Source organism: Megalobrama amblycephala, linkage group LG17, assembly GCF_018812025.1.
Source record: "Megalobrama amblycephala isolate DHTTF-2021 linkage group LG17, ASM1881202v1, whole genome shotgun sequence".
NCBI lineage: Eukaryota > Metazoa > Chordata > Actinopteri > Cypriniformes > Xenocyprididae > Megalobrama > Megalobrama amblycephala.
The window spans coordinates 30,894,004-30,907,154 of record NC_063060.1 but is presented as its reverse complement, the minus strand read 5'-3'; the positions used below and the strand labels follow the sequence as shown (position 1 = coordinate 30,907,154).

The 13,151-nt window shown below is 37.7% G+C and overlaps 1 protein-coding gene across 4 annotated transcripts in view; it reads left to right on the top strand.

The window, feature by feature from the left end:
* The window catches only part of slc12a7a (solute carrier family 12 member 7a), a 31,002-nt gene extending 18,549 nt beyond the window's left edge, over nucleotides 1-12,453 (top strand). Inside the window, exons 14-26 of one of the 4 annotated variants that reach the window (XM_048162976.1) lie at nucleotides 1,083-1,181; nucleotides 1,421-1,540; nucleotides 1,635-1,739; nucleotides 1,815-1,983; nucleotides 2,694-2,889; nucleotides 3,194-3,363; nucleotides 3,462-3,593; nucleotides 4,882-4,989; nucleotides 5,220-5,330; nucleotides 6,786-6,958; nucleotides 7,067-7,081; nucleotides 11,356-11,489; nucleotides 11,688-12,453. In XM_048162976.1, the coding sequence (XP_048018933.1) occupies nucleotides 1,083-1,181; nucleotides 1,421-1,540; nucleotides 1,635-1,739; nucleotides 1,815-1,983; nucleotides 2,694-2,889; nucleotides 3,194-3,363; nucleotides 3,462-3,593; nucleotides 4,882-4,989; nucleotides 5,220-5,330; nucleotides 6,786-6,958; nucleotides 7,067-7,081; nucleotides 11,356-11,489; nucleotides 11,688-11,779 (1,624 nt within the window). In that variant the 3' untranslated portion in view covers nucleotides 11,780-12,453. The remainder of the gene's footprint in view (nucleotides 1-1,082; nucleotides 1,182-1,420; nucleotides 1,541-1,634; nucleotides 1,740-1,814; nucleotides 1,984-2,693; nucleotides 2,890-3,193; nucleotides 3,364-3,461; nucleotides 3,594-4,881; nucleotides 4,990-5,219; nucleotides 5,331-6,785; nucleotides 6,959-7,066; nucleotides 7,082-11,355; nucleotides 11,490-11,687) is intronic. The other 3 variants (XM_048162979.1, XM_048162977.1, XM_048162980.1) reach the window with 3 other exon arrangements.
* The last annotated feature ends 698 nt before the right edge of the window (nucleotides 12,454-13,151 follow it).

Genomic DNA, 13,151 nt, shown 5'->3' with positions numbered 1-13,151 from the left:
AGTATCATTGTAACATAGTCAGTTATGTCTTAAGTGAACGTAAACAGTTGAAAAATTACAGTACAGTAGAAAAAAATCCTTAAGGCCAAAGTATACTTCACTTTTTACGCGTACGCAAGGGTCAGCTTACAGTGCGTGATGCAAATTTCATCATCAGAAAAGTACACGCATACTGAACGCGCACCACTGAATTTTTGTAACCGCGCTTACTTTGTATGTGCAGGTCGCATATGCGCATTTAATTTTTTTGCAGTAATTTCTTTATCCACATGGTGGCAACCATACCCTGGGGTGACAAATTAACAAGGTAGTTCAAGAAAAACTACATAAACAGAACAGATCGGAATGCGTTCGACTAGCGCACATAAAAAACAAAGTATACTTTCTGCTTTAGCATTGAGCCCTGTATGTGCACTAAAATATTCATTGCTTCTTGACTAAATTATGTGCTTAAATGTATTTGAGATGCAATCACTTTGATTTTGACATACTGACATACAACTTCATTTCATATTCCTTGTCATATAAATCATTTAAATGTCATTAACATTAACAACACACCATTACACAAATATGAATTTTGTGTCAAAATTATTACTTTTAAGTGATTTTTAATTTTAAAATGTATTATTTAATATAATTTTTAAATGTTTATACTTTGAATGAATAATTATAAAAATGTTTGTCAATGAAATTCTGTACTGTAATTGTGCCTGCACTCTAAATGTGACCATTACATTCAGTTTTGCTACTCAGTTTGTGAATTTCATGTTTTAGTATCATTGAGATACTGTTATAGTTTCAATTAATAGTTTTAATTTTTTATATTTTTGTTAAACATTTAGCAAATTTTTTTAATGTCTATGTAGTTTTCATGACATTTTATTTTAGCTGTTTTAATACATCAAGTTAAACTAAATTAAAATAAGAAATGTTTCCTTGGCAACCAGCTGAAATAAATAAAATAAGTTTGTTTTTTAAATATTCTATTTTATTTCAGCTAGTATTTATTTTAATTCACATTTTAAGGTTTTACTTAAAAATTAACTATAATAACCTTGGATTCAATTACTACATTACAGGTTTTTCTTAATGTGTTACCTCTTTGTAAACCTGGCCTGTGCTGTCCAAACACTTCTACGCACCCCAAATTGGAGGCCAAGATTCAAGTTCTACCACTGGTAAGACACACGTTATGATTTCCAAAGGAACAATTAGAAGTGCATATTCTGTTTTCCTACATGCTAACAATGTCATGCTGTTACGTGGACATGGGTTTTTCATTAACTAAATAGGTGTAGTGTAATGGTTATTAGTTCTTTCTACATGTGAATTGAGGTAAAATGGAGCAGTCAGAGTTAATGTTTGCTTGTATTAACTACCATTAAATGCACCATTGAATTTGTTTAAATGTCTGCAGGTCACTCTCTTTCCTTGGGATGAGCCTGAGTCTCTCCCTCATGTTTGTCTCATCTTGGTACTATGCTTTGGTTGTCATACTTATTGCTGGATGCACCTACAAGTACATTGAATACAGAGGGTAAGCAAGTGTCCATCAGATTCGCTGTGTTTTTAGCTTAAATGTTTTATATTAACTTTATTCCTCCCTATTTTATTTCCCCAACACCCCTCAGGGCAGAGAAGGAATGGGGAGATGGGATTCGAGGATTATCGCTCAACGCAGCTCGTTATGCCCTAATAAAACTGGAGGAGGCGCCACCTCACACCAAGAACTGGAGGTAAGCATTCAACATCTTCAGTGCTATATAAACATCATCATTCTTGATTCAAAAATCATTTAACTCATCTTCCAGACCTCAGCTGCTGGTGCTCCTAAAGTTGGACTCTGACTTGGGGGTAAAGCATCCACGTCTGCTCTCCTTTACCTCACAGCTGAAGGCTGGGAAAGGCCTGACCATCGTCTGCTCTGTGCTGGAGGGCACCTACATGGCTCGTGGGGCAGATGCTAAGCTCTCTGAACAGGTGACGGCATTAGGTCAAAGCCAAATCAGAGATGATTATCAAATACAGAGATGATTGTTATCCAGGGAAGTGTGTAATTTCTGTACAACTATTGTCAGCACATGAGAAACAAATGAAAAAGGATTCTTCAAATTTTCTGCATAGTTTTTGTCACCTTGCCCTTTAGGGTGGCTTACAACCATAAGAAAAAAATAAATAAATGTGAGGTTAAAAAAATGTTTAAAAAATTAATAAATAAAATAATAATAATCATCATCATTTGCAATTGTTTTCACCAATTCTACTTATTTCACCAATGATACTCAGGGCTGGTTACCAGAAAGGTTGCTCTCTCAAACCCTACAAGAAGCAAGCCATGACCATTGTGCCCTTGAGCAAGACATTTAACTGCAGATTGCTCAAGAGTGAAAGTCCTTGTTAATACATTTATGGCTTATGGTGACATTGCATGACAGTCACGAAAGCAAATTCCAGTCATTTTAATCTACCCTGTAGTCGATGTTGTCTTTTTGTTAAACAAAGTTCTGGGGATTAGTAGTGATTAAACAAGACATATGCTTATAAATAAGCCATTCTGACAGCATATGCACTCAGTCATCTTCCATGGTTAGTAGTCAGTACATTTTATTGTATTAACATTTTGTATTTAAATTTATTCAACATTGAGTTTTACTAACATATATCCATGTTTTTGTTTTTGCATTTCACAGAATATCAAAGCAGCTATGGCAAAGGAGAAAACGAAGGGTTTCTGTCATGTGGTAGTGTCCTCTAATCAGCGAGATGGTTTCTCTCACCTGATCCAGTCTGCAGGCCTGGGTGGCATGAAACACAATGCAGTCCTTGTGGCCTGGCCCGCCAACTGGAAACAGTCAGAGAGCTCCCTCTCCTGGAAGAACTTCATTGGTGCGCACTTGTCATTTTCTGATACAAAGCTGGCAGTAAGTCAGATAATCATTTTAAGGCAATGAGGTCAGGGATTATTATAGAGGATTATAAGGGTTGAGAGGGTAGCTGAGCTTTATTATGAGTGAACTGTTGAAGGCTTTAGGTCTCAAAGAACTGAAAAAAGCTGGTTAAAGAGGAGTAATTCCACATCATTTTAGATCAGTTTGTGAAATATTATGTTGTTCACAATGATGGGAAAACATTGTATGAAATATCAATCAGATTGACAAAATAGTAAAAATGAAAATATTTTTTCCCAAAGAAACCATCAGAGAGACAACAGAAGCCCACCAGGCTCTGTTAGTGGCGAAAAACATTGATACATTTCCCACAAACCAGGACCGGTTAGCTGAGGGTACCATTGATGTCTGGTGGATTGTCCATGATGGTGGTCTACTCATGCTTCTTCCTTTTCTGCTCCGCCAGCACAAGGTAGAAGGCAACAAAATGTCTTGATACAGCAAAGTTGCTCTTTTTTTTTTCAACCAAAGATTTCACACTGTGCTTTACCCTGTCCTGAAATCATGTAGGTTTGGAGAAAGTGTAAGATGAGGATCTTCACAGTGGCTCAGATGGATGACAACAGCATCCAGATGAAGAAAGACCTGCAGATGTTCCTGTACCACCTACGTCTTGATGCGAAGGTGGAAGTTGTGGAAATGGTGAGCAGTGTTGGGGGTAACGCATTACAAGTAACTTGAGTTATGTAATCAGGTTACTTTTTTCAAGTAACTAGTAAAGTAACACATTACTTTTAAATTTACAACAAAATATCTGTTACTTTTTCAAACAAGTAATGCAAGTTACTTTGGTTTCCATTTATTAACTGACAGCTCTCCTGTCCCCATGTTGAGAGAAATCGTGAGTAAGTGCACAGGCATTGTGTGCGCTGCGTGAACATGATGGTTATTGTAGTTTTAGAATAAATGTGAGCAGGCATTTACCCATCTCACTTGCAAAAAAAAAAAAACAGTATTACTCACAATGAATAAAAAACAGTGAAATGCAATCTCAGAATATTATGCAAACATACAATAATTAAATATATTAAATTACACAAATACACTTTATGTACTTGATCTCACTTTATTAACCATTGCCTTGCTGCTAATTACATGTATTTAATTACACAAATATACTTTATGTACTTGATTTCGCTTTATTAACCAAAGTCTTTGCTGCTGACCTTCGATGATCCACTTCAACCATACTAATAAGCAAAAATGACTTTAGATAAACATCACATTTGTTTTATTTTTTAAATATTTGCTGAAGTAAGCGTGTTGAACTTTCTTCTCCTACATTCTTTTCTTCAGTCCAGAATGGCTGAACAGCTGAATTTTTTAAAATATTTTTATTTAACTACGCCGTCTACTCATGGTTGCCAGGTCCCCTCTGTAAAATCGCGTTCCAGAGGGTAAAATCCACTTTTTTGCCGGGGTTCCCCTGGTAAAATTCGCATTCCAGGGGCTAAATATCATGTTATTTGGGGTCGTGTCAACCCACGGACATGAAAAAAAAACTTGAGGCAACAGTGCTAAAGTAGCGGGAAAACCGCAGACTTGGCAACACTGCCTCTACTGTACAGGCATGAATTTACATTTCTTTCAGCCTGAAGCTTATTTGTTTCACTTTTGGTGTGAAAGGGCCTTTACATTTGCCAAAAATAGAACCTTTTTTGTTGTTATAACAACAAGCATTATAAACAAGCAAGCCTTGCCCAGGTGAGAATTGTAGTGTGAATTGTAGTGCATTACTTTTAAAAGTAACTGATTACTGATACAATTTTGATCCATTATCATGTTTTAATAACGTTTATATTATATTATATTATATTATATTATATTATATTATATTATATTATATTATTGTATGGTGGAAAGTTTGCAGGATACTGGAATTTCACTTTTAGGTAAAACTTAACTGGCCACTATATCATTATCTCTGTAGCATGCAGGCGATATCTCGGCCTTCACCTACGAGAAAACACTTGTGATGGAGCAACGCTCTCAGATGCTGAAGCAGATGCAGCTTTCTAAGACAGAGCGGGAGAGAGAGGTATTATTTCTTCAGCAGTCTGTTCTTTTGTCATTATTGTCAGGTTATTATGGGACAATGCTGGGTATAAATCCGTATGGTTGCAGTCAATACACTTCACATAGAATCATAACTTTTAGAAGCAGTTTTCAGGCATTACTTGCATTAGAGTAAGTTAGGGCTCTGTTTTACATAAGGTATCTTCCTCCTACTTAACAATTTTGGATTGTTTGCTCTGTGGCAACTGCCAGATTCAAAGCATTTCAGATGAATCCCGGAATTCCATCAGGAGGAAGCCCTGCGGGCAGAAGCCATCTCACAACAACAAGTTACAAGTGCCAACTGTAATTCTGGACGAGGAGGTAGCTCAGGGGGTTTATCTCTTACTGTTCACTCTCTGTCAAGGCGGCTACTACTAGATAACCATCTTGTATAACTCTCCTGATCTGCTCCATCCAAACCACCTCTTTTCCACTGGGGCTGGTGCCTGAGCTGGCTTGTGTTTCTACCGATTTGAGAACTGTGCAAGTTCTGCCCACCGACATCACAGGTTCTCTTGTTCGAGACCTGGATTTGGACATCAGAGTTTTTTGTGTGTAAAAGTGCAGCTCTGTTTCAGATTGGGCAATGGCTCTGGCACCAGCCTGAAAAGTGGTAATCCATTCACATTGTGAGACATGACAGAGCCACAGCTTTCATCAAGGGCTGAGTTATGCAGCTATAATTCTGCTATGGTTTTCACCTCATACATTTGAAAATTCCTTATTATTTAGTAATAAGAATAGCATGGCAATGAAAATGACTGTGGCCCTGAAAATGTCAACATTTTATTTGTTTACAGCCTGTCTGCATGTCATTATAGAGCATGAGTGAAAAAAGTTTATCGACTTCTGAATTTTGAGTGAAAACGTGTGCAGCTCTACTAAATATACGAACTATAATACCATTCAAAATTTTAGGGTTGGTTAGATTTTTTTGAAAGAAGTCTCTTATGCTCACCAAGGCTGCATTTATTTGATCAAAAATACAGTAAAACAGTAATATTTTGAAATATTATTACAATTTTAAATAACTATTTTCTATTTTAATATGTTTTATAAATGTAATTTATTCCTGAGATGGCAAAGCTGAATTTACTCCAGTCTTCAGTGTCACGTGATCCTTCAGAAATCATTCTAATATGCTGATTTGCTGCTTAAGAAAAATGTCTTATTATTACACTGAACTTTTTTTTTTTTTCAAAATTCTTTGATAAATAGTTAAGAGGTTTGATGAAGTTCAGAAGAATAGCATTTATTTGAAATACTTGTAAATGCAATTTCTGATCAATTATATGCATCCTTGTCATATAAAAGTATTAATTTCTTTCATATAAATCATACTGACCCCAAACTTTTAATAAGTAGTGTATACGTTTATTTACTTGTATATTATGTACTGTTACTGTAGAGTGTTTGGTTTTGACTCTCAGTCTGATTACTAATTCATAACTCTGTCTGTGGGTATTGCAACATTCCTGCAACACTCATTCCCCAGCTGAAAAGATCAGCATAACTGGTTTTAAATACTAATGTGCTGGTGATTAGCTTATTGAGCAAAACTTGATTTGTCAACCACCTTGATCTACATCCACACCAAACCAGCATAAACCAGCCTGGACCACCATGAAGTTTCATGTTGGCCCAAGCTGATCTTTTCAGCACAACCTTTTAACAAAGTTTATCTATCTAGGTCCTGCCGACCTGCTTTCCAGTAGCATTTTCACTGAATGTTAAGGTAGTTTATTGTTGTAAGCAGTGTGTGTCTTGCTCTTTCAGCCTCAGCTGATTCATGACAGGAACACTAAGTCACATGCGATTCTGAACGAAAAGCCCACGCCTACTTCAGACCGGGTCCATATGACCTGGACCAAAGAAAAGCTGATTAGTGAGAGAAACCGCCAACATCGAGAGGCCAACATGCCTGTGCGGGACATCTTCAATATGAAACCGTGAGTTCATAAGTCCATTATTGCAGTTTATCTGAACGTTTTTATTATGTTTCAAAATTAAATGGTTTTGTTTCTTTCATGCTAAGATATTTTGTTTTGTCCTTCCAGAGAGTGGGAGAATCTGTAAGTTCCTTTGACTATTATGCAAGCAGTTTGTGTGCTTAAGAGTCTGCATCAGTTGTCTGTATTACAGAAGTAGTTGTAAACAGGATGTGTTGAATGTGTGTCACACTAAAAATGCAGCATGTGTCTCTGTGTGTGGCCTGCTTAAGTCAGTGTGAGTCATAGTCACGGCATGTGTCAGCATGAAGAATTGTGACATAGATGTTTCTGTCTGCATGTGTATCAACACTAACTTTGTGCTAACTACAGATGACACCTACAGTTAGTCAGATAACATGATGGCATTCATTATTTTTACTGCTAAGTCCAGTGTATTAATTATAATAATAACACATTTTTATGCTGTTGGCATGTTTTTGGTTATTAATTTGTTGCTAATGTTTAATATTAACATGTAGATGAATCGTACATTTATTTTACATTTCACTCATTTAGGACTGTATAGCTAATTCAGGCTTATCTGTTTTCTAGCAAAGTAGATTATTGCTTCATATAATCCTTTGCAAAGACTGGCCTTTAAAGGATTAGCTCACTTTAAAATGAAAATTACCCCAAGCTTTACTCACCCTCAAGCCATCCTAGGTGTTTATGACTTTCTTCTTTCTGATGAACACAATCGGAGTTATATTAAATAAATATCCTGATGCATCCAAGCTTTATAATGGAAGTGAACGAGACCAACGAGTCTGAAGCTGAAGAAAGTGCATCCATCCATTAAGGCCGTGTGTCCATCAAAGCGTTTTTAGCCAGCTGAAAACGCTAGGCGCTCTGCTTAAAACGCCTATCTGTGAGCGCTTGAGAGCGCTTCAGCTGCGCAGCGTTTTTTCCGTTGAGACGCTCTGTTGCTATGATACGTAATATCTGCGGCACTGTTACTTATAACTGATTTTGCAGGTAATTTGTTTCAGACTAAAAATGTTCACACAATGTGAAATTACTTGCTATGTATGTTCGGAGACCAGCAATATTAATTTCTCATCCATTTTGTTTCTGTTTGTTGATGTCGCTGTACAGCAAGAATGTGACGGTTGGTCGGAGTTGTATTTGTCCCGCCCCTCCTCCACTCTGATTGGACGGCTGGCTAAAAAGTGACAGTGATGAGCGCAGAGTTTTACTCAAAGTTGAGAATTCAACTCGAGGCGACCAGTAAAAAACGCTGAGCTTCTGAAGCGAAACGATGCATTTGTGTAAGAAAAATATCCATATTTAACAAGTTATAAAGTAAAATATCCAGCTTCCGCCAGACCGCCTTCCGTATTCAACTTAGGAAGAAAGTGTAATGCCTCTCGCAGTTCAAAACGCTTATGGTATGTCCTACACCTTCTGTATTCAAATTGGGGGAAAAAGGCGTAACTGACATGTGGAGTACGTTTATAATGGACAGATGCACTTTCTTCACCTTCATACTCGTTGGTCCCGTTCACTGCCATTAGAAGCTAGATTATCCCGGTATATTTTTCTGTTAATATGAAAAATCGTGTAGATGTAGCAATATGGCGGGTGTATGATGTATATTACAATGTTATGATGAACTGTATGCCTTTCTCCACTGACGTTCTGAGTTGTTCTAAGGCCGTGTGTCCACCAGAGGGTTTTTAGCCAGCTGGAAACGCTAGGCGCTCTGCTTAAAACGCCCGTCTGTGAGCGCTTGAGAGCGCTTCAGCTGCGCAGCATTTTTTTTTTTTCGTTGAGACGCTTTGTTGCTATGATACGGAATATCTGCGGCACTGTTACTTATAACTGATTTTGCAGGTAATTTGTTTCAGACTTAAAACGTTGACACAATGTGAAATTACTTTGCTATGTATTTTCGGAGAGCAGCAATATTAATTTCTCATCCATTTTGTTCCGTTCTCTGTTTGTTGATGTTGTTGTACAGCAAGAATGTTGTGACGGTTGGCCGGTGTAGTATTTGTCCCGTCCCTCCTCCACTCTGATTGGACAGCTGGCTAAAAAGTGACAGTGATGAGCGCAGCGTTTTACTCAAAGTTGAACGTTCTTCAACTCGAGGCGACCAGTAAAAAACGCCGAACTCTCAGCGCTTGAGCGTGAAAAAGACGCTCAGTGCCTCGTTACGCTCCTGGCGTTTAAAAAACGCGGCGCTCCCATTGAAAACAATTGAAAAAGTACGCTAGCAGCTGGAAAAAACGCTTTGGTGGACACACGGCCTAAGAATGAATGAGGCATTTATATAGCGCTTTCATATGTACAACTGTACACCCAAAGCGCTTTACAATCATATCAGGGGTCTCTCCTCATCCACCACCAGTGTGCAGCATCCACTTGGATGATGCGACGGCAGCCACAGTACAACGGCGCCAGTGCGCTCACCACACACCAGCTGTAGGTGGAGAGGAGAGAGGGACACACGGCCTAAGGATACTGATTGTTAGAAGGCAGCTGTCTGATTGATATGGTGAACGGGAACATGGTTTGAGTAACATTAGCAACACATGATTAGCTGTTTGATAACATAGTCAAGCAAAGGGCAAATCATATTACCATTATGTGTCTGATGTTGTAAAGAGCGATTCCATTGTGAGGGTTGACCAAGTGGATCTCAGAGCTGGCGTGAGCGAGTGGAGGCGGGGCTTATTTGCATATTCTTTGATCTGTGTATATTAAATGAGGCAATAGTGTACAGTTACATTCAAGTTATTTTAAGGAATGAAGTTTTTTTTTTTTCACAGGAAAAAATGTTTAAATGTTGTTTTTTTGTGATCAAAGATGAGTTTTAAGGGATAAAATGATTGACTACATGCAGGGAGAATTCTGAAGTCTAACAATTAATCACATCTCTATCAATGAGGTTATCATTAATTCCTAGCATTGGATCCCCATCATATTTCAAACCATTTTTTAAGGAAATACAACAAAATATGCTCACTGATATCATGATGTAATGAACAAACAAGAATGAATCTCTGCTAAAGTTATTTTACCAATTAATTATTCAGACATACACTACTAACTACAAACATACACTAAAATTCTAACGTTTGGGGTCAGTAAGATTATTATTAGGAGCCAAGCACCGAAGGTGCGTAGGCACCTATTGTATCCGTTGGCGTTCTTTTTTTTTCTTCTTTATTATTCTTCTTCTTCTTCCACTCTGGAAGTCTATGGCAGCCCATAGAACCACTTGAGGGAAAGTTGTGAAATTTGGCACACAGTTAGAGGACAGTCTGACCTTTGTCCACAGCAAATTTGGAGTCTCTAACTCAATCCCTCTAGCGCCACCAGCTGTCCAAAGTTGCACTTATGTTTATGTCAATAACTTTTGAACCATAAGGGAACAAAAAGAAACAAAACTCTACAAACAATATTCTTTTTTCCTCTGATTCCTTAGGTCAAGACGAATCGATTGCACCCTATGACGTCATTTTCCGTCATGAAAATTTTTCTGCCATTTTGAATTTTCTGAAAAACGTACTTTTTCGAACTCCTCCTAGGCTGTTACTCCGATATTTATGAAAATTGAACCAGATCATCTTCAGACCATGCCAACAAAAAATTATGGAATTCAAGTCGATTCCTCAAACCGTTTTCGAAAAACACGCAAACGAATTGTACGTAGTGCTTGCGAAAATAGACGTAAGGCTGTATCTCCGCAACGCTTTATCGTATTCAGACCAAACTTGGTACATGTCATCACAAGCATGACCTGAGGCATCATGCAGTGTTTCGGCGCAGCGCCACCTACTGGTGCGGAGATATGAAAAATGGCTATTTTTGCTTATAACTTCTGATGGGTTTGTAAATTTGGTAAATTTGGTCTCGTTGCATTCGGGGCATCATGCCGAGTCGAATGATAACCAATTTTCCCATATCGGACATTTTGGCCGTCGGCCATTTTGAATTTTGTGCTAAAATGCTGTATTTTACGAACGCATTAGCGTATCTTTACGAAACTCGGTATGGGTCATCAGCACAACTAAAGAAAAAGAAATGTTTCTTGCACAAATCAGCATATTAGAATGATTTCTGAAGGATCGTGTGACACTGAAGAAAAATCACAAAAATAAATTACATTTTTAAATATATTAAAATAGAAAACAGTTATTTTAAATTGTAATAATACTTTACCTCATTAATATGTTTTATCTCATGTTTGATTAAATAAATGCAGCTTTGGTGAGCGTAAGAGACTTCTTTTAAAAACATTTAAAAAATCTTACCGACCCTAAACTTTTGAATGATATTCTCATATTTCTAAAAAAAAGTCTTAAAAATTAAGTTTCGATGCTAAATGTGAATGACTGAATTTTTCACAGGGATCAGACTAATGTGAGAAGAATGCACACTGCAGTGAAACTGAATGAGGTTGTAGTCAACAAATCCCAGGGAGCCCAACTGGTGCTGCTGAACATGCCAGGACCACCCAAAAACAAGGGCGGGGATGAGAACTGTATCCTTTCATCAGCTGAAATGCAGACAGTGGCACATCTACTTAAAGGGGCTGTTATATAGCTGAAGTGTAATAGAAAGAATCATGAAAACATGGTCTGTTATTTTCTTTTAGACTGAGAGTTACACTTTAAATGTCACCTTCGTATACAGCAGAGCAGTTGCAGTTCTCCACACTTCTCCTTCACTCTGAGTTCAGACATGGAGTTTCTGGAGGTCCTCACAGAGGGATTGGAGCGGGTGCTCCTGGTCCGAGGTGGTGGCAGGGAGGTAATCACCATTTACTCGTAGCATCAAGCAGGAACAGGCACTGAGGAGAGCAGGAGAAGCTGTCCAGAGCTGCACAGATACTGTACAAATGGGCTCAGGACAGGAAGTCCCACTCCAGCTGCAGGCCAGCACAGCACATTTGAGGATTCTTCTCATTTAGCATTGTCCACTTTTGATCGGATTGACAAAAACACACTTTGTAAAAACTCAGATGTAAATGGGGCCTTGGATGTGGTCCTTATTAATCATTTAAATAGAGACAAGAAAAAAGACTTAGATTTATCCCATAAGACTTGAAGAAAGTGGCATCAGCTGTCTTGTTTCTTATGTAACTCTAAGGGACAGTGTTTGAATCATTTCAAGTATTTGTATAAGTAATTTATATGTGTTAAATGTAGTTTTTCATCTCATCGCATTATTCTGCTGAGCTTTATGTAATGTGTCATGTTAGTTTGATTCTATAGATTTTGGTAAGTTTTGATATCAGTGTTGCTCACATTGCAGTATGAGTAAAACTGTGATTTTATCATCAGCCAAACCTGAAATCTGTCAGTACTAAAGATTTCATATAGTTTTAATACTACTTTTCTTCCCTAAAATGTTAAAGGTGCCCTCAAATGAAAAATTGAATTTATCTTGGCATAGTTAAATAACAAGAGTTCAGTTCATGGAAATGACATACAGTGAGTCTCAAACTCCATTGTTTCCTCCTTCTTATGTCTCATTTGTTTAAAAGACCTCCGAAGAACAGGCAAATCTCAACATAACACCGACTGTTACGTAACAGTGTAACGCCCCCAATATTTGCATATGCCAGCCCATGTTCCCAACATTATGAAAGGCATTAGACAAGGGCAGGCAGTAACGTTTGGAGCAGCACAGCCGAATCATAAGACTAGGTAAGCAAGCAAGGACAATAGCGAAAAATGGCAGATGGAGCAACAATAACTGTCATGATCCATGATATTATGATATTTTTAGTGATATTTGTAAACTGTCTTTCTAAATGTTTTGTTAGCATGTTGCTAATGTACTGTTAAATGTGGTTACATTTACCATCGTTTCTTACTGTATTCACGGAGACAAGAGCTGTTGTTATTTTCATTTTTAAACACTTGCAGTCTGTATAATGCATAAACACAACTTCATTCTTTATAAATCTCTCCAACAGTGTAGCATTAGCCGTTAGCCACGGAGCATAGCCTCAAATTCATTCAGAATCAATGTAAACAATATAACAGTATACAATACTCACATAATCCGACGCATGCATGCCGCATGCATGACGAACACTTTGTAAAGATCCATTTTAGGGTTATATTAGCTGTGTGAACTTTGTTTAGACACTGTTTAAGGCAAGTGCGAGCTCCATGGGCGGGGAGCGTCAGCATTT